This window comes from Ochotona curzoniae, unplaced genomic scaffold (genome assembly GCF_017591425.1).
Source record: "Ochotona curzoniae isolate NIBS_2020 unplaced genomic scaffold, NIBS_Ocur_1.0 contig_4501, whole genome shotgun sequence".
Classification (NCBI taxonomy): domain Eukaryota; kingdom Metazoa; phylum Chordata; class Mammalia; order Lagomorpha; family Ochotonidae; genus Ochotona; species Ochotona curzoniae.
This window is the reverse complement of record NW_024466307.1, coordinates 381,907-409,901: the sequence shown is the minus strand read 5'-3', so window position 1 is coordinate 409,901 and position 27,995 is coordinate 381,907. Positions and strand designations below refer to the sequence as shown.

The window sequence follows — 27,995 nt, the reverse complement described above, 5'->3', positions numbered from 1 at the left end:
GGCGGCCCAGCTTCCCATCCAGCTCCCTGCTTGTGGCCTAGCAAAGCAGTCGTGGGTGGCACAAAGACTTGGGACCCTGCACCTGCTTGGGAGATCCGGAAGAGGCTCCTGGCTTCAGATGGGCTAAGCTCTGGCCATTGTGGCTGCTTGGGGAGTGAATCATCGGATGGAAGATCTTCTTCTCTGTCTCTCAAAAGTTGGAAGTAATCAGAACCCAATTTTAGCCAAATAATTTATTACTTGAAAGGCAGAATGACAGAGGGAGGGAGAGCCAGATCTTCCAGTTCACTCCTCAAAGACCCGCACAGCCAGGAATGGTTCAAGCTGAAGCCAGCAGTCAGGTACCCTGTGTGGCTAGGAAGAAGCAGGAAGCTGGACAGGTGGAACATTGCACCCCACTATGGAATGCAAGTCCTAAGTAGTGGATTGATCTGCTGTGCAATGAAATCTGTCCCAACTGGATTTTTACAAAACATCTTCATATGAAAAGGGCTCTGCTAACTAGTCGTTCCTCTTATTAGAGATGGATTCAGTAGCACAAAGTGTTGCCTCACTGACAGCGCCTCACAGACACTCAAACTTCCTGCTGCCCTTCATACAGACAGCATGGCAGACAACTTCTCAGGACTGACAGCTCCTCACAGACACGCTTCCTGCTGCCCTACACCACTCACCACGTCCGACAGCCTCTCAGGACTCACCGACTGTGCCTCCCTGACACTTCCTGCTGCCCTATGTACAGACACCACGATAAACAGTCTCTTGGGACTCAGTCTGCAGGCAGTTTTTCATGGGCACAGAGCTCTAGCTAGAGAGGATGAAAATGTTCTGGAGACAAATGGCACTGTCACACAAAACTGCTGATGTACTTAATGTCACCAAACCATACAGTTCAAAGGACTTAACTGGTGTCATCCATGTTAGATGTATTTTATTAGCTCTTGCAGATACAGCTTAATTCCTGCCCCTGTTCCTCAGGGGAAGACTAGGCTTGCTGACGTACTGCCCAGGGGAAGGACCATCTCTCACATGCCCAAGATGCCCAGGGGCTTCACGTGACCCAGGACAATGTGATGAGGCAAGTACTCCAGTCTCAGGATGACCCAGCTGAATCATGAGAAAACTGTCAGATGCACCAGATCTGGGCCCGCCTGCAGGACACCTGGCCAGTACATCCTAGGATTGTAGGTGTGCGGAAAACAAGACTGAAAAATGGAAACAGAATGGCTCATTTCAGTGCAGTTCCCTGGACGGCATCTCAAAAGTGAAGAGGTGCTACAGCAGCGTGCTCACTTCAGGGTTTCTGCTTCAACCTCCATACCACAGTCAAATGATTCTCCAGACAAGCTACACTGCTGCTTGGGATGGTGGTCCCTACCAGAGCACCCGGGACTGAGTGCCACCACTGTTTCCGATCTGGCTCCCTGCTATGCACCTGGGGCAACAGCAACAGCCCAGATGGTTTCCGGCTCTTGCCTTTGGCCTGGCTTGCCTCCACTGCTGCAGGCACTGGACAGAGTAACCAGCAAACACAGACCTCTGTTTCTTTCCCCTCATCATTCTGCTTTTCAAAACAAACAAAACAACACAAAAAAAATTCAAAATCAAAAACAATACAGTTTTTGAGAGAGCTCTTCACAGTCAAGGTATGACAAGAAGGGTTATGAAAAAACAATTCATCACATATACTATTCTTTATAATGACTTCATGTGTTATAGTAATTTCACCTCTGAAAGTGCTGGGAAAATATCAAAAGTGAATTGTCATCAGTGAAAGAAGTTATGAACAGGAGTTCAAAGTCTTTGAAGCTTTTGTTTCCAACCTGTTAAGCAAACTGGAACAAGCCTTGAAACAAAATGTTTATTCCAGGAGGCCACTGTTTATGTGAGGAAAAACACCACAGGACCACTAGAGAGGGGCTTCTGTGTCACGGCTCTGAGGAAACCCTCCTGCTCCCTGGTATCTGATGACAGTGTGGCTGCCCCTACACTGTCTACGTGAAGAAAAACACCGCAGGACGACTGGAAAGGGGCTTCTGTGTCACGGCTCTGAGGAAGCTCTTCCCCTTACACTTCCTCATGTACATCGTGCTGGAGCTACTGCAGTCACCCAGGCTGCTCCTCTGTACAACTTAACCCAGGCCGAAACTGTCTGGGCAGTAGGCAGCAGACAGCCTGTACCAATAGTTACCAGCCTGCACTAATCTTAAAGAGATCTGTAATTGCAGCATGCTATTATTTATTTTTATTGGAAAGGCAGATTTACAGAGAAAAGAAAATATAGAGAGAATGATCTTCCAGCCACTGGTTCATTAGCCTTGTGGCTGCAATGGCCAGAGCTGAGCCAATCCAAAGCCAGGAGCCAGGAGCTTCTTCTGTGTCTCCCACGCAGATGCAGGGTCCCAAGGTCTTGGGCCGTCCTCAACTGCTTTCCCAGGTCACAAGCAGGGAGCTGGATAGGAGGTAAAGCAGCTGGGACATCCCATATAGGATGTTGGCGCTTGCATGTGGAGGATTAGCCATTTGAGCCATCAAACATTTTAAGACTAAACATTTTAAGACTAGGAATCCCAAACTAAGATGGAGTACCTTAAGTCCTTCTTTTTGGAGATCTTGAGCAAGATCCCTGCATAATTCTTGGCATAGGCTGTACTGTTCTTCTGCTTGACTTATCTCACTGAATGTTCTGGAAAGACAAGAATTATTTTGCTGACTACAGTGCACTATAACTCAGGATGGTGTTTGAATGATATGGTGTGTTTAACAGTAAGGTACATTATGTGCAGTATAAAACAATGCTTCAGATGCAATGAGATACAATAAAATAAAACATCCAAGAATACAAAAATCATGGAAAAACTACTAATTGGTAAGCTAACTAGCAAAGGAGCAAATTTATGTTCTCTTTCTCTTCAGGGTATTTTTAAAGGGATGACTGAGTCACTGACAGGTAACACAAAGGGCGTATGCATGCGCTCTGCTCCACAGAATCACCCCATCACTGCAGAGGACTTTTCTGGAATGTGAATATCACAAAGCAGATTCAGTGAACTGGCTCTTGGTACTGAGGCAGCATCGCCTAAGCAATGGCCAGAGAAGCAAGGCTGTTAAGCAAACAGTGCTGAACGAAGTTGAGAGGCCATGTTGACACAAAAGAGGAAGATTATCACAGCAGAAGCAAGCTCAGGAAAGGTGGCCTTCCCAGACTCTCAGCACCCCTGCAGGAGGTGGTGGCCCTCCTAGACTGTACCCAGGCTCTCTGCACCCCTGCAGGAGGTGTTGCCCCTCCAAGGCTCTCAGCACCCCTGAGATGGTGGCGGCCCTCCCAGGCTCTCAGCACCCAGGCTGGTGACAATCAGTGGACTTCTTATTCTCGTGAACTCCTTCAGAAATGCACCACAAAAGCATGGGCCAGGCAGCCCAACACTTCCTCCTAATTTCTTCGTAACGAGTACGCTGCTAGTCGCATTGCTCAGCACCTAGCACTTCTCACCTGGACCTGTTGATGGTCCTTAATGAGTAAGCAACATCCACATTTTCATGTGGTGCATAACATCCTACTTCAAAGACAGGAGTCATTTGACTATTTCTCCATTTGTGGATATGAATGTCTGAAGGTCATTTTACCCATCAGTTTCCTGGGGTCAGATGTGGAATTTCCCGCTTGTGGCATCACATGGCACTTGGACAGTTCTGGATTTAGGATTTCTGGATTTGTGATGTTCAACCTGCATTTGATGCTTCTGCCTTTCACCAGTATTTGAAGACTTTAGGGAAAATTTTCCTAAATCACTTCTTAAATTTCCCAAGTAAATCTGATGGTTCTTACAAAGAATCTTGAAATTAAGACTGCTACAGTTCATTTTTTCCCACCGAGAGCACTGTGCTAGGACCGTTAGTTTAGGAAATGGCTATTGTGATTGCCATTATATTTTTAAACATTTCAGTGATATCTGTATCCAAAGTTATAACATTAGTTATGAACTAGTAATAAATAACTAGTAAAATAGTAATAAGTAACTAACAAAACATTACCTCTCAACACTCATGCTTTTCCTCTCTCCATCCCTGGAAATGGAAAAAAAAAGATTACTTTCTTCCTTAAAGACGAATGAGTTACTTTTAGTTAACTATGGTTTAACATATCAATTACTCTTCAAACATCTAAATTTCTTCATTAAAGTTTATACACCACAAAAAATAGTAAAATAGTTTTTTTTTTTAAAGATTTATTTTTATTATTTTTTCATTGGAAAGGCGGATATACAGAGAGGAGAGACAGAGAGGAAGATCTTCCGTCTAATGATTCACTCCCCAAGTGAGCGCAACGGGCCGATACTATGCCGATCCGAAGCCAGGAGCCTCTTCCGGGTCTCCCACGTGCGTGCAGGGTCCCAAAGCTTTGGGCCGTCCTCGACTGCTTTCCCAGCCACAGGCAGGGAGCTGGAAGGGAAGCGGGGCTGCCGGGATTAGAACTGGCGCCCATATGGGATCCCGGGCGTGCAAGGCGAGGACCTTTAACCACTTGCACCACCGCGCCGGGCCCAGTAAAATAGTTTTTGAATCTACAAATAAAACTATTGGAACTATTATTGTGCCACAGTGGGTAAGGCTGCACCGGGAACACTGGCATCTCAGTGGGCACTGCGTCCAGTCCCAGCTGCTCCCCTCCGATCCAGCCCCCTGCTAATGGCCTGGGAAAAGCAGTGGAAGATGGCCCAAGTGCTTGGGCCCTGCCGCTCATGTGGGAGGTCCAGAAGAGGCTCTTGGCCTCTGGCATTGGTCTGCAGCAGCACTGGCCATTGCTGCCACCTGGGAAATGACCTCTCATTTTCTCCTTGTAACTCTGACTTTCAAATAAACATATCTTTAAAACGACCTAAGTCTGTCACCAAAGCATATGAATAAGATGTTAGCATGATTATATATGTCATGAATCAAGTTTATATTCTCGTCGATGAGAACAGAGATATTACAAATCCCTTCTTTTTAAGGCATGCATATATATATATATATATATATATATATATATATATATATAAAACTCACAAAAACCAGTAGGAAGTGGTAGTATAATATCTTGCAGTCATGGGATGTAATTGAACTTCATGGTTTTTCACCTAGAACAGCAACTTGCCTCTCCTACAATATGTTCATTACTCATTTAGGCCATACCACAGAACTCAGTCAGGATGTGGTACAAAGCAATTAAGATGGAGATTGGGCATCTAGACTGACTGGTTTGGCCTGGCTGCATTCTAGCTGCTCTGACAGGAACAGTTAAAAACCCATGAGAGCTGAATGATACACAGATTATTCATTTTCCGAATACTCAGTGAGCCTATTGTGATCCAAGTCCTGTTCTAGAACGTGGTAGATACAGAAATGAATATTATACATGAAGTCTCTGCCCTTATAAAGTCGATGTTTCCATGGAAGGAGGAAGCAAGCATGTAACACGGGAGAAGACAAAGCAGAGTGGGGCACCAGGGAACATGGACAGAGGGCAATGCAGGCCTAAAATGACCTATTCCTGTGAAAGCCTGCGAATTCCAGGTATAGCTTTCTCTCTAAACACCACAGGATAACATGTTGTATTAGAACTACACTGTTTTCATGTGCTGAAAATAAAAGCAGGTGACTTTAGATTAGTGAGTCTTGTCTGCTGCTGTTTTCATCATGCTGTGATGTCTCCAATGGCCACCACAGCCACGTGAGGTCAGTCAGTATGCCCAGTGACTCACAACGGGGAGTCTCTGCAGCCCCAGATGGTTCAGCCCGGCAGGGCTTCCCAGCTGCAGTGCTGTTAGCCTCCAGACCACCAAGCAGATGTGGCCTCGGGGCTGCTGTCCACCGCAGGCCTTCCTCTCGTTTCCTGTTCCCTTCTCTTCACTCAGTTCTTCAGTTTGCCCTTCGGCTTCAGGGCCCTTCGGCCATACCCTCACCCCTACTCTGTGTGACTGGCTCCCTCTGGCAGCCTGTGGATGCCACTCACACTCTCACTCTGCTTTACTGTATTCATTTGTTTATTTGGATTTTTAATGTTTTGTAAGATGATGTTTATTTATTTATTTAATTTGAAAGGCAGAGAGCCAGAGGCAGATGTTCCATCCAGGGGTTAATTCCCCCAGTGCCACAGTGGGGGAAGGGCCAGGCCAGGGTGGCACACAAGCTGAGAGACACAAAGTCGGTCCAGTTCTCCCACACAGGTGAGCCTCAGCAGGGCTCACCCCAGCAGGAAGCTGGACTGGAACAGGAGCTGGCACTCACACTGGCAAGGTGGGCACCCCAGGGGGTACCTGAGCTGCTGAGCCTGTTGCCCTCTGTGGTCATGCTGTCTCGGGGGAGGGCTCTGTCCTGCTTCCTGCTAACACTCTCAGTGCCCAGAACAGTGCCTCCCACAGAACACCCTGTGGTGACCCAGGGACCATTTAGAAAGGCAGCTAGCTCTTTAGGGTGCTTCATGGGATTATCAAATCGTCTTGCTTCAAGAAGCCATTCTTCTTTCCTCAACAGCCCAGCCCTAGCTAAGTCAGCCAATCCCACCGAGTTCTGCACTAAGGCCAAGACAGAGGAGCAGGCAGCTGTACATCTTCCTTTTCATCCACCCAGTCCTGGAACAGCACCCTTCCCCCATGTCCAATCTGTTGACTCCAGTTCAAGCTTAAATTGTGAACTCTGTGTAATGGTCTTAAGGCCATGTGACCTGTACCTATAGGCTCCATCTCAGTGGTTACAACTAGTACTTCAGAAGCAAACGATAAAGAAAAAGCAGGACAGTGATATTAACAATACCTTGCCAGGTGTGTTGAACCTAGACCCAGAGAGATGTGAAGGAAGTAATGCCAAGACGTTTCTGAGAACAGGAGAGAAAGCAGCGCCCTCTTCTGGTAGAGCTCGGTACAGGTGACAACTCCAAGGGCCTTTAACATTTTCTCTGTAACTTTTCCTATTCCTGAAACCTAGAGAAATGAGTGTTCGTCATCAAATGTTCTAAGAGTAAAATAAGGATTGAGGTTATAGTCTCATTATACATTTTATAATCAAAAACAGATATGGATAGTGTGACTGCTTTCACAAGCAGTTGCAAAACTGCTTTAACTGCATCCTGACCATGATCACGAAAGTAATGTTTCATGGTGTTTTAAAAGGCATTTAGAAATGGAGTTCTGTAATCATGTAATAGTGAGCTAGACAAATGAACTTTCACTACAAGCATTTTTTAACCTACCATACACATGGTGACCCACCCAAGGGCTGCTCACTTGAAAGTTATCCGACCCTAGACCTTTCTAAGTGACCACTATTCACTCCCTGGAAAACGACGACTTTACAGAGACGCCTGCAGATTTTATTCAGTAACCACTGGAGGATGTCCTTGGAGAGGGCCTTTCTTCTGCATTTGAAATACAAGAAAAATTCACTCATATGTGAATTTCTCCCAGATGGAGGGAGAAATGCAGGTCGTAGAATACCTAACAGTGACAGAGCAATCACGTCGAGAGAAGTGTGTGTGTGCAGTGAGATCCAGGAGACCTGCAGCACAATAATGCTTGCCTCTCCGGGGACCTCGGAGGGTCATCTTACCATTTTAAAGATGGTCAAGCATTTTGGTTTATCTGTCAAAAACCACTGAAACCTGGACTCTCTGAAGTGCCCTGTGGATTGCCTGGCAGCAGCGTGGGCATGAGGACTGCGACGGCGTCTGGCTGCTCTTCCACATATTCCTTTTACTTCCCTATTCTTGGAGGAGAGCACTTAAATCTTGCCACCTATCAATTTCTTTGATGTTTCCAGCAAACAAATTTCCAGAAGCCAACCAGCAAGGTTTTATAAAACACTTTTTCAAGTCCAAATCCAACTGCCCAGTACAGCCCTCACACAGGATGGCTACCACCAGCCCATGTGGCGTCCCTTCAGAACTCACACACGCGGCTGAGCCTGTGCACAAAGCCTTACCTTCCGAATGGGTAAGTCCTTGATGAAGTTCATCACGGCTTGTCTAGTGGGAAGAACCTGGTATTGTCCGTTTGGCTTATTCTTATCACTGCATATTTTAGCTAACATTGTATTTGGGGCAATACCTAAAAAGAAAAAAATTTTGTAGACTCAAAGAAATCAATATATACAACTTTTAAATACGTAATGACAAAACAGAAACATCATGTTAAATGCAAAAGAAAAAATCTGTGTGTCCTGTGAAATTATAGGTAATGCTACTTTACAAATAGCATCTGAGCCCAGCATGGTAGCCTGGCGGCTGCAGTGTTCACCTTACATACACCAGAATCTTCTTTTCCATCCCTCTTCCTCTCTGTAAATCTAACTTTGCAATAAAAATAAATATATCTTAGGAAAATAGCATTTGACTCTCATTTATCTCCTCATGGCTTTGGATAGTTTTAGAAAATTTTGAAATTTGATTAATTTTTTGGCAGCAGAGATGAAGAATATTTAATTCTTTCTATAGCAAAAATCTAAGAATAACTTCAGAACTGAGTCATGTATGCTGTATAAAACGAGAGGCAGAGAAGATACGTGCCAGGGCTGGCTCTAGAGCAGGGTGCAGGCTAGAGCTGAGGGCTCTTGGCAGGCACCTGCGCCATTGTGTTGCCTCCCAGGGTTTGTACCGCAGGAAGCTGCAGCCAGGAGAGCCAGAGCTGGGATCAACTCAGACAGCTCCACGGGAAACATGGGGTTTTTAGAGCTATGCTTTGAGTAATATTAAGCATTACTGCTAATTTACTTATTATCTCTTGTAAGAATCACAGGGCTGTATGTAGTGATTCTAGATTCTCTGAAAAGACCCAGAGTTTAGGGTGGATGGTTATTCTTTAAGTAGTATCTTGTCTATAGATTATCCTCATACAGAAACAACAGGAAAGGTCCTGGGTTACAGGGTACTTAGAGCAATGATAATCAAATGTGTTCATTATTTTTGCTGCTTTCAAAAGAGAGGATTACTTTTCAGAAAAATGTTTCACAATTTCCAGAAGTCTTCATGGTCAAGATACTTTGAAATAGGTATGCTCATTGATAACAGGTCATTTCAGTTTCTTTTCACATCTTCCTAAAACTGATTGTTGCTGCTTTGGCAGAGAAAGATGGACCCAGCATGCAGTGCTGCTTCACAGGGTCTCTGACCGCAGCAGTGACCATGTTCAGACTGAGGTGCCCTCAAGGCTGGCACACCCACTGCCCCCTCCCTGGGGGGCACCTGCAGGCTTCTCTCGTGCACTGACGTCTTCCAAGGCCTGCTTGGAACATCAATATATTTTGTACATAATAAAAGACAACTATTTGATATTTTATGATAGCTTTCCATTTCTTTTGTGCTTCTAGCCCTTTCTGCTTAACTCTAATTGGCGTGTTGTTCCACAACTACTCTGATAGTAATGGTGTTAAACTGAATCCAAAATGAGTCAGTTAAACACTGTTGGATGCTTCGTAAAGAGAAATGACCACGGTGAGTGAAGTTAGCCGAAGGGACGTCACAACTGCAGTCTCACACGTTTAAATACCTGCACTGGCCGTCAGTCCTGTTTTCTGCTCAATTCGGAAACGAATTTCCTTCACCACTTCCTCTGCTGACGTTCCAAAAACAACGGAGTTCTGGAGCACTTGAGGACTGCTTTGTTCTTCACCATTTCCGTGGAAAGGACTTTCCAGTGGCTGCACGTCAGGTGGGCTGTCTTCAAACAGGAGCGGGGAGATGGTGCCGTCATGTTCGCCCAGCGTGTCTGCTTCCTTGCTTGCTGTAGCTGCACCACAAACAGGAACCGCCCGCAAGTCAGGTTTCCCAAACCAGGGCCAAAGGACAAAAGATCATCTATTTCCATAACATACATCTTGAACTATTCTACTGATTAATTTTTGTACTTCATTAAAAGTAGAACGGGGCTTCAGTTTACATTTTTCTTAGGAAAAAAAGAAATCTTTTTCTTCTCTATCCTTATCTAGAGAAAACCAGAACTTAAAAATGCGGAGAAAGATAATGAACAACACAGAATAACTACACCTGGAAAATGACTTATTAGAGGGGAAAAAATCCTTGCGTTTTCATTTATGTAAGAAACTTCAGATATGAATGTAGTCTGAAGTCTCTTTTTCCAAATGCTGTTTCTAATTCTGACTTGCTTGTTTAGAAGTTGTCTTTTTTCCTAAGGATATATTTTCAAAATAAAAACTATCTCTGAAAATCATGCTTGTTTAACTATGCAAATATTAGACAACCAGAGTTCAATTGTAAGGGAAATAATCTTTATTATCATCAATCAGCTGTACAGTCTTATCACCAAAAAATAAAGGAAACATATCAATCTGGTTATGACTTCATTTTACTTATATTTTTCATATATGGACTGTAAAACACTTCTAAAACTGTACTTGTACTAAAAATGTCCTCATGTACAAATTCATTAAAGATTTAATTCAGGAGAAATGCGTAAATGTTTTTATAACAGTGAAGATTAGGAGCAGAGTTTTCTAGTCATATTTCTTAGTTTTATTATATTCATGCATAAATGCTTTCCAAATCAAGGTAAAGTCTGAAGGATCACATATGTTGTCTCCATGCACAGTACTGTATTTTACTTGAAAAATGAACTTGGTCTTTTGTGAAAACGTAAAGACAAGGTAAATACTGTGATGAGCATGTGTTATGAATTTTGTCACAGACGCTTTTCATATTCTATTTTTAAAATGCACTAGCATTTCAGAGGGAACTCCAAGTGGGGCTGATAAACTTTTATCAGCAGTAGAGGTCAGGTAATGAGAGCTGCAGAAGAACGGCAAGTCGCTGGGGCAGGAGCCAGCTACCAGGAACCTGCTCCCTGTGCTAACAGGTTGCAGGGGTCAGGGGAACTGCAGGACACTAAGCCCCCCTGAAGACATCCTGCCTGCCCTCAGGTGAGTCACTGCGATAGGACATACAGCACAGAGCACAGAGTGCTCCTTCTGGAACATCAAAGAGCTGCTGCAGAACCTTGTGGTGATACTACCTGCTGGGCTGCTGATGTAATCAGAGACAGTGCTAGAACTAAAGCCGTCCACCTTGATGGCCGGTGCTAGTCGTGTGATGCTATTTCATTCCTCACATGGTTTGGCACTTGTTCACTAGGCACACAAACCAGAGAAAATGTAAAATCATAATGATCAATTTTCACATATGTGGAGACCACAGTCAGTAGCACATGTTCAAAGAAAAACATTTTGTAAAGGTGGAGGGAGGGGCTGACACAGTGGCTCAACAGGCTAATCCTCTGTCTTGCAGTGCTGGCCTCCCATAAAGCACTGGTTAGAGTCCTGGCTGCTGCACTTCTGAGCCAGCTCCCTTCTTATGGCTTGGGAAAGCAGTGGAAAATGGCCCGAGCCCCTGGGAGACCTTGGCCGCATGGGGGATCTGGAAGAAGCTCCTGGCTTCCAGCTTTGGCTGACTTAGTTCAGGCTGTTAGAGCTATTTGGGGAGTGAACCAAAAGACAGAAGATCTCTCTCTCTCCCTCTTTCTCTAAATCTGCCTTTAAAATAATATATATACATATATATGTATATATATTTTTTTTTACAAAAAAGAGGAGGAAAACAGAACAGGAATGTTCTAGACTTTGGAAGACGCATCCGTCGCCTGCCAAAACTGCAAGGCCCTGTTCCTGTGACAGCAGACATGCCTCTAGCCCACAGAGTCATTCACTAGAAACAGCTAAAATATCTTACTTATCTGACAGGCAGAGTGACAGAGCGAGCTCTCCCATCGGCCATCTACAACACTAAGCCAGAGTCAGGAGTACACCGAGATTACAGAACATGTGGAAAACAGGAAGATTTGGCTATGTCTGAGGCTCATCTTTTAAAATTTGTTTTCATTAACGGTCAGAGAAAACATTCACAGCAAGCCATGGCTTTCTCCACTTGAGTGCTGCCAGTCGGATGCTCTTCAGGTTGCAGAAGAGCAGGGGGTGACCCCCGACCCAAGGACTCTGATGACCATGCTTACAGATGGGCTCCCACACAGGGAATTCAGAAAACCTCCGGTGCTCCATGTCTCTCGATGTAGCTGGTCTGACCTTCTATACTTGTACATGGTCATGAGCCAGCTAGGTCAATCTGAAAGGTTGTTTTTGTTTGTTTGTTTATTTTAATTTGTTAGTTGCAATAAACTGCTTACCATTTTCTGCAGGGTTTCCCATTTTGGTGAAGTACCTTCTTTTGTCCTCGGGCCAGCTCTGTCTTTCCACTAAGTGCTTTGTTATGTTTAAGTAGGCTTCATCTAGACTCATAGCCATAAAGTCAGGATCGTAATCAGCAAGTATTTCCTTAACCTTCAAAAGGAATGACAAAGGTTCCAATGGTGTCATCACTGCAAAACCTTCTCCAGAGAGCTGACCAAAAGTTTAGTACTCTGGCCCTGCAACTACAGTAATGATCCTGCAATCAATAAGTCATGGATTGAGGAAATAAATAATTCACTCTTAAGCTCATTTGTCAATTCTTTCAAATTAAAGCAGATCAGGAAGGAGATCACAAAAGGCTTCCTTTTATGCAACATTATTCGGCCACCTATAGCAAGCTGCAGAAAGTGATGCATATAAATCTCGGAAGGTGACACTGAGGCACCAGTGGCTGGCGCCCTCTGGAGGTCTGAATGGGCAGTGTTCCCGGAGACAGAAGTGCGTGCCTGCTACCAGAACTGAAAGACACATCCAGGAAAGACAAGTCTGAAGCTCCAACAAATAAAGATGCTGCACTATCCTGGGTTCCTTAAACTTTTTGTTTTTCCTATGATTTATTTTTAAATTTTTTATTAGAAAGTCAGATATACAGAGAAGAGGAGAGACAGAGAGGAAGATCTTTCATCCACTGATTCACTCCCCAAGCAGCGACAACGGCCGGAGCTGAGCCGATCTGAAATCAAGGGATAGGTGCCTCTTCCTGGTCTCCCATGTGGGTGCAGGGTCCCAGACCACAACCTGAGAGCTGGGTCCGCCAGGATTAGAGCCAGCACACATGAGATGCCGGTACAGACAAGGCGAGGACTTTAGCTGCTTGGCTACTGTGCCAGGCCCAAGTTCCTTAAGTCACTGCCCCATTACTGCATGTACAATCAGTGACAAATGTGTGCAGCAGTTCATTTACACATGAGTATCATTCGTGAAGCAGCTTGTACTTAGACATGAAGACGCTAAGAACAGTTGGTTCTTACCTACTTGTCACTGTGTTTGTTAGAAGTTGTACTGAGTCAAAGGAGGACTTTATTCTTCACAGGATTTTTAACTTATTAAAGCCCACTGCAGTTATGGTGAACATTTTATGTCTTTGTAATACATACTAGCTATTGTAGCAATTTGGGGAGTGAATTAGCAGATGGAAGCTCTCTCTCTCATTCTGCTTAATAAATAAATAAATAGATAAATCTTTTTTGAAAGTCAGGAACACAATAACAGAGATAATGTCACGGCAGCAACTGTACAGTGTCTGGTGTGATCCTGCAACCTTCTGACCCAGGACGTAAATCCCAGCACACAGCCTAGAAGTGGCAGTGTCCTACAGGAGACACTCAGAGCCCTTGTCCTGCCCTTTGTCCCTGCTGACCAGTCTCCTGGACATCACCTGGCTAGACTGTAGGGCACGGAAAGCAGCTAACAGTCACAGATTCTGTCACTGCTTAGAAACACTGACACAAACGTAAAAAAAGTTGAAATTAGGGATGAAGGAAATCTATACTGCACCTGAAGAGAAACATGGGTAGCTGTTTTAACATATAAGGAGGCTATTGCACACAAAAATACACACAAAGGCAAAAAAGCAGGGGAAGTACAGGATGAACAGCCTGGGTGCCACCCTGAGCCCAGCACCCCAGACGCATGCTGAGGGAAGGGTGGAGGTGTCAGGTCTCTACCAGCAGGGGCTCGAGGAAGATGGGACCCGTGACTTACCTCCTGACTCACCGCTCGATACTTGTCGAAGTTTGGGGGCACTATAATAAGCTGTGGGCAGAGTCTCTTGGCAATAAACCCTGGCATGGCTGCTCGGACACCAAACCTTCTTGCATGGTAATTTGAAGTAGACTGAAGGAGAGTTGACCACATGGGGAAAAATATACAAAGCTAAGTGGAGATATTGATCAATATAAGGACATCTCTCTCTCTTTTTTTTTTTTTAAGATTTATTTATTTTTATTGGAAAGGTGGATATACAGAGAGGAGGAGAGACAGAGAGGAAGATCTTCCATCCAATGGTTCACCCCCCAAGTGGCCGCAACGGTTGGAGCTGAGCCGATCCAAAGCCAGGAACCAGGAGCTCTTCCGGGTCTCCCATGTGGGGGCAGGGTCCCAAGGCTTTGGGCTGTCCTCGACTGCTTTCCCAGGCCACAAGCAGGGAGCCGGATGGGAAGTGGGTCCACCGGGATTAGAACCAGTGCCCATATGGGATCCCGGCCGTTCAAGGTGAGGACTTTAACCACTACACTATAGCGCTGGGCCCTAAGGACATCTCTTTTACAGCTTACTGACCTGCACCAGGCTTTGAGTTTACCCTGTTGGGTCCTAGGACCTTATCTCACTGCTGTCCCACCTACTTAGAACATGATACTACATAGTAAGCAAGACAGACAGTCTTAGGAAAAAACTTGCCTGTATTTCCAGTAACTACACACATTGTTCAAGCAGGCATCCTCTTTGGCTGGCCCTTTGCAGCAGTTTATTACACTAGGTGGCTTCAATGCCAGCTTCCCATAGCTGAATGCCGGTCAAGGCCCAGCCGCTCTGTGTCCATTCTAGTAGCTGTGAGAGCAGTGCAAGATGGACGGCCCTACCATGCAGGTCCTGACACCCATGTATGAGACCCACATGGAGTTTCTGGCACCAATAGTCGTGGCTATTTGGGGAATAAGCCAGAGCACAGATGATCTCTCTGTCTCCGTTACTCTGCATTTCAAATAAATTAATGTAAAAATTAAATAGAAGACATACATGCATTCTAGTTAGGATATATCAAAGTTTGTAAGACGCTAGATGATGCTACATGAAAGTAACAGTGCAGCAAATAGTATAGGAAGTTGTGAGGTAATGGCATAACACAAATAACAAAGATTCCAAATCATAATAATAAAAAGTAGTACAACATCACAATACAGGTTGAGCATCTATCTCTGATTTGGGACTCTTCGAATCTGAGGATCTCTGTCTGTACACCATTCACTGATGAGGTCTCCCTAAGCTGGAAATCTGGAACTTAAAGTCTGACATTTCCAAGTATTATGTAGGAAGCTCAAAAAGTTTTAGGATTCTGGGAATAGACACAGAGGCTCACACTCAACTTTTGGGATTTGTTTTATTTGGAAATTACTTATCTAACAGAAATCAAAGCATGTCAGATAAAGCAGGCTCCAAAAATGCTGTGAGCAGTCTTTAAGTTTCAAAAATTTGTAAAATTTTACTTTTATTTATTTGAAGACATACAGACATAGACAAAGAGAGATCCTCCAAATATTGGTTCACTGCCAAAATTCCCATAACAGCCAAGGCTGGATCAGGCCGGAGCCGGGAGCCCAGAGGTTGGCCCTGGCTTCCCACAGAGGTGGCAGGGACCCAATCCCTAGTGCCATTACCTGCCGCCTCTCAGGGCACCTGTTAGCAGGAAGCAGAGCTGGGACTTTATACCCATCACTCCAACATGGCACAGTAACTACCCTGGTAAAAAATATCTTGACCAGGGATGGAGCTCAATGGAAGCACTCCCTTCCAAGCAGCTGAAGACTGACGAGAATAGACAAGAAATGCCCGTTCGCTCATCCTCCTTACCAACTTACCAACATACTCATCGAGCCCACAGCAATGGGCTTGTCTCTCAGCTCTGGGTTGTCCCTCATCTCCACAGCTGCATAGAAAGCATCCATGTCTACATGGACCATGGTGTTACTCAGATTCCGGTTCTGTTCCAATTCCATTGCAAATCTGTCCACCTTAATTTAAAAATGTTAACATGTGAGACATGACACTGAAATTTCATTGACCAAAACACTTATCTGGATCTAGCTGGTGGCCTGCACCTGCCCACCCCTCATCCACTGTGAGTTACAAATGTACACTTACTGCTGCTCATGGGTGTTAATGAGGGCACATATAGTTCATTACTGTTGAAGAGTGTATACATCAATTTTATTACTGCTCATTAAGGCTGGTAAGTGCTTTTTTTTTCTTTTTTGAAGAACATTGGTTTATCTACTTGAAAAGCAGAGAGAGAGAAAGACGGAGGGAGAATATAAATCCATCTGCTGCGTCACTCCCCAAATGGCTGCAATGACCAGGGCTGGATCAGGCCAAAGTCAGGAGTTTTGGAACTCCATGTGGATGGCAGGGTCCCAGTACTTAAGTACTTAATAAACATTTACTGAACAGAGGAACCACTCCAACTATATTTTCAAATTATTTGACAACTGTATAAGTTTGGAGAAGTTATTGTAACAAAGTCTTAAGTTAGAGGAAACAAATTCCTCCTCCTTTAAAAATATTTATTTTCATTGAAAGGCAGATTACAGAGAGAAGGAAAGACAGAGAGAAAGATCTTCCATCCACTGATTTCCCAAGTGGTGGCAATGGCTGAAACTGAGTCGATCTGAAGCCAAGAGCCAGGAGCTTCTTCCGGGTCTGCCACGCAGGTGCAGGGTCCCAAAGCTCTGGGTCATCCTCGACTGCTTTCCCAGGCCACAAGCAGGGAACTGGATGGGAAGTAGAGCAGCCAGGACACAAACTGGTTCCCATATGGCAATTGAAGGTGAAGGATTAGCCAGTTTAGTCATTGTGCTGGTCTCAAACAAACCCCCTTTGACTGGTAATAGTAACAGTTTTAAAACAGCGACCAAGGCTACTACATACATATTTATACACATATATCTCATTTACACTGATGTTCATGCTGTGCAGTGCCTAGAAGTCTAACGTAAACATTCATGCCCTCTGTAGAAGAGTGAACGATAACACCAGGTACGTGTTATTCCCTACAAAGAGCTGAAAACAAGCTGTAATTTATCCTTCAGAACTCTAATACATGAAGAAACTCCAAAAAACTTCAGGAACAAATGAAATTAAATGACAACATACACTGAACTTTCTGAAGACCCCCATGTATGTCAAATACTACAGTAAGAAATACAACTTTTAAAGAACTTTCTCACTGAAGTTGGAGCTTAACTATGTCCCATAGCACCAGCCCGCCCGTGTGATGTTTGATGGATTTAGAATCATGCAAGGAGAAAGCAGTCAGAAGAACTGCAACTGAGCACGGGGGCAGGGCTTGGGGCTGTGCCAAGGCCAGAACAGTGTGGGCATCTGGCACCACAGCCCAGCTTGGAGTGCTGCAGCTGAGTGCTGGCTTCCTGCTCACGCACATGCTGCAGGGCAGCAGGGCTAACTCAAGACTGAGTCTGTGGATTAGGTCTCTGGCTGCAGGCATTTGCAGAGCGGAAAGCAAGTGGGTCTGTTAGTCTCCTAAATTTACATAAAATAATAACAGCCACAGACGAGTAGAGGGAATAAGCACGTTGTGGCATCTCTAGAATGCAATTATCCTCTAAGGCAGAGAGTGACAGGGCTACAAGGTGCTGGAATGCAACTTATCTCCACATGCACAGCTGTCTTCCACAGCCTTTCTTCTCCTCCTCCATCTTAACATTTATTATTATTATTATTTTTGGAAAGGCAGATTTATAGAAAGAAATACAGAGAGAAAGATCTGTCCACTGGTTCACTCCCCAAGTGGCTGCAATGGCTGCAGCTGAGCCAATCTGAAGCCAGGGGCTTCTTCTGGGTCTCCCACACAGGTACAGGGTGCCAAGGTCCTAGGCTGTCCTCCACTCAGTCTGGCACCCACATGGGATCATGTCAGCCACACTGACGCTGTAGAGGGTGTGGCTGGCCAGGTGTTCTGACACCTAACCCAGCTCTGTCCCACGGCTTCCAAGGTCTGTTCACATATCATTGGTTTGCTAGGTAACTTAACTCCATCTCTGTCCTCTAAGCCACAGAACTTAATTTCTCATATTTGTTTTCCTCCTCTTACTAACCATGCATTGTATTAGATACTAAGTTCCAAGTTGTTGTTTTTTTTTTTTTCAAGATTTTATCTGTCTTTGAATTCTTTCTAACAGGGAGGGATGACTGGTAGGAAATCAGGAAGGAAATTTACAGTGATGTGTGAAAGTTGGCTAAAAAAAGAAAAAGCAACAGAGAAACTGTGGATAAGGCTTTGGGTTCTGGTAATACAACTGATGTAGTAAACAGAACGTTCCAATCTGACTCATCTATCGTTTTGCTTTAGCCTTATTTCCTACAGTATTGCAACAATGAGTTAGCACTGAGCATCCTGACAGGACGTGCATACAGAGGGAGACTAAAAACTGTCCTGTATCCATCCAGAAAACACGCCCAAGTGACAAGAGTCAGTAGAGAGCAAGGCAGACACAGTGACCTGCAACAAGCAGACGGGCAGGAGTCCTTCTTGGGCTCCTGCGGCCATGCTGACTGCGTCTTTCACACTCCCCTTCCCAGGGCCGAGAGGGAACATCCCCAGCAGATGACTCATCTGTTCCAGTGCCTTCCCCAAGACAGGATGGCTCACTGCTGCATGACTCTCTGCAGCCCCCCACACAGCCCTGCCACGGAGGGCACTCTCCCTCACGTGCCATGGAGTTCTGACTGAGTCTCTAACACCTCCACAGCTCCTCTCGGCCACTACGGGGACTTGTGTATGCCCCAAAGGTCAGGCAGACAGGCTCAGTCCTGCCCACTCGCATTGGAGACCTGCATGGGAGTCCAGGCTCCTGGAACCAGCCCAGCCTATCCAGGCTGCTGCACACACATTTGGGGAGTGAATCAGTGGATGGAGACTTCTCTCTGTTTCTCTCTCTTCGCCTCTTAAATACATAAAAGTTAGGAAAAGAGTAAAAATTTTGGTTTGGATTCTAACACTCATTAGTTGCATGACAGCGGGCAAGGCAATTCTCCTCCTCCTTGCTTTTCTTTATAAAGTGAGACTAAACCTAACCCTTTAATGTCCCTTGAGAAAATTAAAGAGAGGCTGGCACTGTGGCACCTGCATCCCATATGGGAGTCAGTTCAAGTCTTGACTGCTTCCGATTGAGCTCCCTGCTAATGCAACTGAAGGCAGCAGGGGTCCCTGAGGAAACCCTGCTCCAGCTCCAGCTTGCCTCAACCCTGTCCGTCATGGCCATTTGGACAGTGAACTAATGGATGAAAGATTTTTCTCTCTCTGCTTTTTTCACTCTGTAACTCTGTCTTTCAAACACATAAATAAAATCTTCAAAAAAAAAAAAAAAGAATTAAAGATACCCCTATGGGATGTATTTATCAGAGGATATGAAAAAGGCTTAATGATATTGCATATACCATGCACGGCCAGTAACAGCCAAGTGTCTCTCAAGTCTGTTCACTCACTGACTCAGGTCAATGGGTCCAGAGACCCCCTCATGACCACTTCCACTTTAAGGCTCCGGACAAGAAAGGGAGCTGGCCCCAAGGCGCACAGCCAGCAGCACCAGCACTGGGCCCTGCCATGCAGCTGGATAGGTCCAGTGACTCCGAGACTGTGAGACTGTGTTCCTTCTAGCATCTCCCAATGCTCTTTTATACACTGAGGGAAGTTCAAACTGTTAAGGAAAGACAGTCATCAGCCTATATGTGTGGAAGGGCCAAAGGGAAAGAGGTGTAGGGAAGGAACGCAGCAGCCTTCAAAGCAAAGTCCCACCCACGAGGGAGCCCATCTTCCCCCGGGAAGATCTGTGACCCAACGCCAAGGAGGCTATTTGATCTGATACCATAGATAATAAAACTTGGGGAGGAATTTCACAGCCCTCTGTCCAGCAGTATCCCAGAAGGGAGGGGGGCGTGGACCCTCCATCCACAGCAATGCAGTCTGAAGGCTGTCTGCCAGTGTACTTCTCTGTGACATTCAGCTTGCTGACCCTACTCTCCGCCTCATGTCTAGAATTCTTATGGGGACAAGGACTTGCTGTAGGCTCCAGGAGCAAAGTCTCTAATGATACATTTTATATTTACAAGACAGATTATTTTCTTTTTAAAAGCCCCATTCCCGTCAGGAGAGTATTTTAGAGATAATGATTTCCATTCTTTTGACTTGTTATTAACCTAGCAACTACTGAGTACACCTGGGTCAATAAAATGAGCTGATTTGCCGAACAGCTGCCATGGAATGTAACATGGACCTCTGGCAAGTTAGAAATTGCCCCCTGTGCAGTTTCCGTAGGAGGAAACAGCCCCCAGCAGGCTCAGAAGCAAAGCCAGGAAGCCGCCCAGAATTACACACTACCAAGTCTTGCCCATGCCCCAGCTACTTCCTGGGTGGTCCCAGCCTTCTCCCTGGAAGCTTTGATCCCAGCTCACAGGGGCAAGTCAGCTGACCACTCCGGGTGAGGACACCTCCACAGCCTGTCCACTACCAGGTGGGCCACCTAGTCTGACAAGAGATCAATTTTACCTTTTCCTCACCCAGCAAGCTCTTTGTCCAGAAGGAGGAAGGGAAGGGGGAACCACAGGGAGAACTAACTCCATTCCTTCAGAGGCTTTGGTCTGGATACAGACTATACGCTTTGCTCTCAGCTCCTCCCTGAGTCACTCGGCCTGTCACGTGTATTCTCTTACACCATGCAGTCTTGCCCGCCCAGTCTGATCCTGTCTGACAGACTCCCTGTCCCACTAAAGTGCAATAGCCTGCTTGGCATTACACTGTCTCACACTCAATTCTTTCTAGCATGAAGACAAGACCCTTGATTCCACTCACCTCTGCTAAGAGTTCTGAGATGACAGTTCAAGAGTCCTCCTTCAAGTGGGAGAACATTCTAGAGTGTTCTCTCACACACCTGGGATTCATGTGTACAGAGTTCTCACCTCAGTTCCTGTCCCAATATGTGGAACAAAACCTACAACATGGACATTTAGAACTCTAAAATAGAAACAATTTCAATTGAAAACATCTCTGTTCTGTCTTGACTTCTTACGACTTCCTCAATCCCCTCCCATTTACACAACTTTTTTCAGAGGAAACTCAACAAATCAAACAATGTGGCAATCAACATAGAACACATTTCCTGCCATTCCACAACAGGAGTCAGGGAACCTCCCATGAAACAGGCAGTCCTAACTGGAACAGAACCCTTCATTGGATTCATCTGATTCACAGTGCAAGGTATTTTCTGTTCCTCCAGGTTGTAACCACATACAAGGATATGAGCCTTAGAAACAGCATAGCAGCACAATTCATGTGAACCATGCCTTATAATGTAATCAGGTATTTATATATTACACAGTCACAAAACTGGCCAAAATGTCCAAAAAGTAAATTGCTCAAGAGTTAACACCAATTCAGAAACAATGTTATTGTGAGCAGAATGAAAATTTACCAAAACCCAGACCTTGACTAGCCGGCATTGGTCCCAGGCACCCCTGGCTCCTGACTGCCGCTTTGGCTCATGCAGAGCCTGGGAGGTGAAGGTGTGGCTCAAAGGACTGGGTTCCCACTGTCAGCCAGGACAAGGCCCATGGGCCTAGCTCGGCTTCCAGCCTCCACTCTGGGAGCAATATGTCTTCTGGCCAGAGGTTACTGCTCATGCTGACAGGCCAGGAGAAGCCAGATCTAGTGTGGTTTCCTGAGCTCCACCTAGGACACCTCAAATTCCACCATAATCTCATTTCTTAAGTAACTAAACATTCCCACCAGCCAAGAGAGTTGAAAATCCCCATGACAACCACAGGAAAAGAACACAAACGGAAGGAAAAGTGCTTCCCTCTTCTGAGAACTATACCTCCCCTTTCCCAGCACAGCAATGATAGGTATTCCCCACTCTGTTCTTCCTCCCACATCTGTTGCCCAATATCCATGAGTGCAGTGCTAGCAGATGGAAAATCTGATCTGAAAGCAGGCGAGGCCCCTGATCCTCCTGGCTTGGGTAACGGAATACAGCTATGCCTGCATGCTCTGCTCTTCTCAGTGGCTTCAAGACTGAAGGCGGCTGCCCCGCAACACATATACAGACATATAGAGACATACACAGACACCCAGAAGCAAAGACACACACAGACATACACACTCACAGAACCACACATATAGCCAGAAACACAGACACACACACATATTCAGAGAACCACACATACACCCAGAAACACACACACATACATACACACTCACAGAACCATACATATTCCCAGAAACACGTACACAGAACCACACATATACCCAGAAACACACACACATACACCACCAAGGTGGACTATGTCAGCCAATGGACCTTGGAAAGATTGCCTCAATCTAGGAGCAGTGAAAGCAACAGCATGGGCCTGGCAAGATAGTGTAGTGCTTAATCCTCACCTTGCATGTGCCAGGATCCCACATGGGCACTGGCTCATATCCCAGCTGCTCCACTTCCTAGCTAGCTCTCTACTTGTGGCCTAGGAAAGCAGTCGAGGACGGCCCAAAGCCTTGAACTCCTGTACCCATGTGAGAGACCTGGAGGAAGCTCCTGGCTCCTGGTTTTGGATCAATTTAGCTCCAATCACTGTGGCTACTTGGGGAGTCAACCAGCAGATGAAAGATCTTTCTCTCTGTCTGTAAACACAACTTTCCAATAAAATAAATAAATAAATCTTATTTAAAAAAAAAATTCAATACACATTAGCACTACCAAAATTCGTACCAGTTATATTTCAGTATAAGTCTAACAAATTATATACAAGGTCATCATGTAGAAAGCTTCACATCTTGAAGAACTAAATAAATGGAAAGAAATTCCATGTTTATGTTTATAGAAAGGGAAATTCATTATTTTTGAGATAGCAGCTCTTCCCAACTTCATACACGTACTCCATGCAGTGTCAGTGAAAGCCCAGCAAGCCACCTCATGGATATCACCGCTTTTCGGCCGGTCAATGGCGTCTCAAGGTCAGAATACACTGCCAGCCCCTGCTGCTGTCAGGAAGGGCTGGGGATCCCAACTCTTGCTAAACCACATGGAACACGGACAAGCTACTGTCTTTAATTCTCTCCCTTTATTCCTTACCAAGAGATGGAACACAGACTAGAAATAATTAATTTCTGTCATTCTAGGTAAGGACAACCCCAAGGGAGATAATGGGACCACATGATTTGGGGAACTGGTTACAGCAGCTGAACCAACTCCATGGGATGCCTGCACCTACGTCAGGATGCCTGGGACACAGCAAGAGACAGAAGGTGATGGCTCAAGTGTTAGAGTCCCTGCCTCCTACGCACCAGAGAGAGAATAAGAGAGAGAGAGAGAGACACACACTCTTCCACTGGCCAGACGTGGGCCAGCCTGAAGCCAAGCACCTGGGACTCCATCTTGGTGGGGCCAACTACTTGGACCGTCTTTTGCTGCCTTCCCTGGTCATGAGCAAGGTTCTGGGACAAAAGCAAGTAGTACAGACTCAAATAGGCATTACAGTATAGAAAGCAGCAGTCCCCACAGGCAGTTTAACTTGCTGTGCCACAACTCTGGCTCTATGATTCTGTCAGTTACTGCTCTATCAGCTTACACTTAACTTGACAATCAAATTAATACCTGTAGTTGTGCTTTCCTTAGCTGCTGGTTGGTAATTTGAGCTTTTTGTTGCATCATTTTTTCAATCCGCTGATTAACCTGCTTTTCTTTCTTGAGTTCATTTCCATAAAATCTAGACCCCTATGGAGGAAGAAAAGACAAACTATAAGACAGCTGTGTAAAGAAAAGCCTCACGCCAGCTTGCTTTCTGTAGGGTGTGTAATATGGTGGCTGGAGACAGACTCTGCAGTCAGAGTGCTCGGAGGCTGTGGTGCAGAGGTAAGCCACTGCTTGTGATGCTTCACCCTACTTCATCTTTCTGCGTCACAGCTTCCTTCTTTGTGAGACATGCATTTACTAACAGACTGCTGGTTCCCAGGGTTATCATCAGCCTCGTATGGCTTAGTATGCAGCTGAGATGAGCACAGATCTGAACCGCACAAAGGTGACACGCACATATGGGGCAGAAGCCCACCCTGAGCAATCTCCTTGCACACAAGGAGGAAGTGCAACAATATTCAGAGCAGAATAGGTTCTCTGTCTGCAAGTGGCTTACAACGTGGATCAACAAGGAGCCCTGCATACACAGGCTTAACGACAAATGCCGATCTTCAATCACTTAGAAAAAAAAAACCTCTGGCTGACTCTAACATGGGAAAAAAGCACAGCACCACCAAAAGCAAGACAATTCCAAGATTGTCCTGAGCAGCAAGAGGACACCCACCACACTGCACTTCCACAGACAGTCTACACAGGCAGTGCCTAGGCAAGGGCTCCTGGCATCAAGAGGACACCTACACACACACACACACACTGCTTCCAGACAGTCTACACAGGCAGGTGCCTGGGAATGGGCTGGGGCACAGCAGGGAGCTCATGCTGGGCCTTCTGCAGTTTAGCAGTATTGTATGTTAGAATAAAGGCTTCAACAATATGAACTCCCAAGCAAAGATCTTTTCAAGAGAAAGTAAAATGTTATTAGAGATATGAAAAGGAACAGGAAACATACCTTTGTAGCTTCCATTATAATTCTATTAATCTTCTCCTTGTCTAGCCCTTCCATGCCTGCTTTGTTGTCATTCAGACCCACACGAAGCAGAAGGTCCTCTCCACTTTCATGCTGCTTCTTCATGTTATCCATGGTGCAGGCTTTCAAAAAATACCTGCAAAGAACAGATTCAACACTGCTCTGAAAAGCACCCATGGAGGTGGTGGGACACCTAAAAACCAGAGTGATACAGATCAGCAAAGCAAACTGAAGAACAAGGAAAGAGTTTCAGCTAAGGAAAAATTATTGCTCAGGCTTTTAAGATCACTGTCCCAAGAGGCCCACACCATTGTAAACTCCATGTCAGGTCCCTTGTGTGGGCTGCACATGGGAATTTCAGGCTGCCACATGAGGGAGATGCTATTACTGCCAGTTTAGAGAGAATAAAGCTGTGCCTACTGACACATATTTGCTAACCAGAGGCAAAACCTGTTTTGCAACCAAGGTCTGAGTGCAAAACCTGAATTTCTACCCACATTATATACCACACAAAAAATAAATACAAAGTGATACTCCTACTTCTGCAAATGTTAAGTCCCACAGCCTATATTATCTACTATATGTACAGCTCTACTCACCAGAAAATGAAAAAACAATGACCTAGTTATTCCCAGGATATTATTACATTGCATAATTTTTTAAAAGGTTTATTATATTTATTTGAAAGGAAGAATTATAGGGAGAGACAGAGAAGACACCACAGAGAAAGAGTTCTTCCATCTGCTGGTTTACTCCCCAGGTGGGCATGTTAAGTGCTGGGCCAGGCTGATGCTGGTAGCCATGAACACTGTGGCAGGGGGACAAAGACGTGCGCCACCTTCCACTGCCTTCCAGACCCATTAGCAAAGAGCTGGATTGGAAGCAGAGCAGCCAAGCCTTGAAACGGCATTCATAGGGGCTGCTGGTGTCAGCTGATGGCTTAGCTCACTGTCACGGCACCAGCTCTGAGTGCTGTGTTATATCACTCCTAGGGTTAAGAAAAATCCCGTCAAGTAATAATATCTTTATATAGTTCCCTATGGTTTAGCTCCCCATACTAGTATATTAAGCTTGAAGAACATCTTGGCAGGGGCAGGTGTGGCATGGCAGGCTAGTTAAGCTACTGCTTGGGATATTGGTATCCCACACCGGAGTATCTGACTGGCATCCAGGCTACGTTATCCCACACTGGAGTACCTGACTGGCATCCAGGCTACGTTATCCCACACCGGAGTACCTGACTGGCATCCAGGCTACGTTATCCCACACCGGAGTACCTGACTGGCATCCAGGCTACGTTATCCCACACCGGAGTACCTGACTGGCATCGCGGCTATGCTACACTCTGACTTGGTGTAGCTGCTAACACACCAAGGAGGCAGCACACGATGGTCCAAGCACTTTGGTTCTTTCCACTCGCACTGGAGACCCAGACAGAGGTCCTGACTCCTGACCCAGCTCCAGCTGTTGTGAAAATTTGGAGAGTGATCAGGGAAAGGAAGATCTTTATTTCTCTCTCCCCTCCCTCTTTCTATCATTCTGCTTTTTAAATAAATAAATAAATCCACAAACAAAATTTATAATAGAAAAACCAGAATCTTTAGAACTTCCCTGCAAAGAAACAAAAAAAAGTGGGGCGTTTCAGAGGTTAAGTGAACTGCTTAATGGGAGAGTAAGAATGTCAGGACAGCAGAGGGATAGGTACTCCTGAGAACCTGGCTCTGACCCGTGATATGCCACTGCCTCCAGCGTGGGCCTCCCTCCGCGATGCTGATGGTCTCGGGGACAGCAGCACGGACCTCCCACGGCAGCGACTTCCTGTTGGCATGTATACACAGGGCCACTTACTCCACTCTGCTTTGAGAGCGTTTTGTAATAACACTGCTTCCATTTTTGGCACCCACAGGTTTTGGAAGGGATTTAGAACATTGTCCTGACAGGACAGAGTATACCCCACTACTGCTCACAAACTGCTGCAGATCAGACATACTTGGGGAACTTCAGACATTTCCATCACACACCAGATCAGCCAGAAGTTCTGCGAGTCAGGCAGTCAGGTTCTAAGACACACGTGAGGAGCCGCAGGGTGTGCCAAGCATGAGCAGCACTGGTGCAGGTGTTGCTTCTGAGTGCCCAGAGGAACACAGCCTGGCTTTCTGTTTTTATTCCTAGGATTTTCCCCTTTAATCATTACATTCTGCCTAGCCAATTACCTGGCATTTGCTAGAAAATCAGAGAAATAGAAATCATAATTTCACCATACCTGCACTATTGAAAAGGGTAAGAGTATAAATGCTTTGTCTTTTAAACAATGAAATGTAGGAAAGCAGAAGTACTTATTGAACAACCACTATTTCCATATATGGTAAACAGTAACTACATTTTATATGGCGCGCACACACACACACTGACATGGTCCATCGGCTGTTTCACTCATTTAATGCCTGGAACAGCCAGGGCTGTTCCAGGACAAAGCCAGGAGCCTAGAATGCGTGCCATGTATCCCATCATCTGCAACCGTCCAGCAGAGGCTGGAGTGGACGTACCAGATGCCAGGATTCTAACCAAATCCTCCAATAGAGGATGCAGATATCTCTTTTTCCTTTAAATGTTTTATTCTCATCTATATGAAAGGTAGAACGAGAGAGAGACACATCTTCTTTCCCAGTCCCCCACATGGCTCAAGCAATTGGATCCTCACCAGCACCCTCCCAAGTCATTAGGAAGCTGGATGAGAAGTTGAGGACCAGGTCCGGCACAATAGCCAGTCGCTAAACCTTCACCTTCCATGTGCTGGCATCCTGTATGGGTGCTGGTTTGTGTCCTGGCTGCTGCACTTCTCATCCAGCTCTCTGCTTGTGGTCTGGGAAAGCAGTTAAGGATGGCCCAAGGTCTAGGGATCCTGTACTTGTAATGGGAGACCTCAAAGAAGCTCCTGGCTCCTGCCTTTGCATCGGCTCAGCTCTGGCTGTTGTGAGCACTTGGGGTGTGAATCAGCACATGGAAGATCCTTCTCTGTAAATCTGACTTTCCAGTACAAATATATATATATATTTTTTTTTTTTTTTAAAGAAGAGGTTGACGACCTGAGACCTGAACAGGCAGCTTAACCTGCTGTACTGCAATGTCTCGCCCTCACCCCACTCCATGTTTCAGTTCTTAGTTGCCTCAGGGGAACTGGGCCCCCGGCAGTGCTAACACCAGGCAAGTCCATGAGATGAACAGATAGCTCCAGCCCAGTTCCACCTAACTTGTGTAACAGCCTTGTGTAACTCCCTAGGCACACACACTGAACATGGCTTATCTGCCAGTGCCCTGACAGCCCCACACCAGACTCGTCTTGACACCTTCGACTGAACATCTCCAAACTACCTTCACTGCTT

At 45.5% G+C, this 27,995-nt stretch overlaps 1 protein-coding gene across 1 annotated transcript in view; it reads right to left on the bottom strand.

Annotated features, from left to right (window-relative positions):
- POLK (DNA polymerase kappa) overlaps window positions 1-26,054 on the bottom strand; it is a 30,558-nt gene extending 4,504 nt beyond the window's left edge. The window contains exons 1-11 of the mRNA XM_040985931.1: window positions 25,930-26,054; window positions 24,595-24,748; window positions 23,607-23,726; window positions 15,807-15,959; window positions 13,933-14,064; window positions 12,165-12,318; window positions 9,522-9,761; window positions 7,960-8,084; window positions 6,796-6,962; window positions 4,036-4,068; window positions 2,590-2,686 (exon numbers count right to left, since the gene is read on the bottom strand). Of these exons, the coding sequence (XP_040841865.1) occupies window positions 2,590-2,686; window positions 4,036-4,068; window positions 6,796-6,962; window positions 7,960-8,084; window positions 9,522-9,761; window positions 12,165-12,318; window positions 13,933-14,064; window positions 15,807-15,959; window positions 23,607-23,726; window positions 24,595-24,748; window positions 25,930-25,940 (1,386 nt within the window). The 5' untranslated portion in view covers window positions 25,941-26,054. The remainder of the gene's footprint in view (window positions 1-2,589; window positions 2,687-4,035; window positions 4,069-6,795; window positions 6,963-7,959; window positions 8,085-9,521; window positions 9,762-12,164; window positions 12,319-13,932; window positions 14,065-15,806; window positions 15,960-23,606; window positions 23,727-24,594; window positions 24,749-25,929) is intronic.
- Window positions 26,055-27,995: the final 1,941 nt, after the last annotated feature.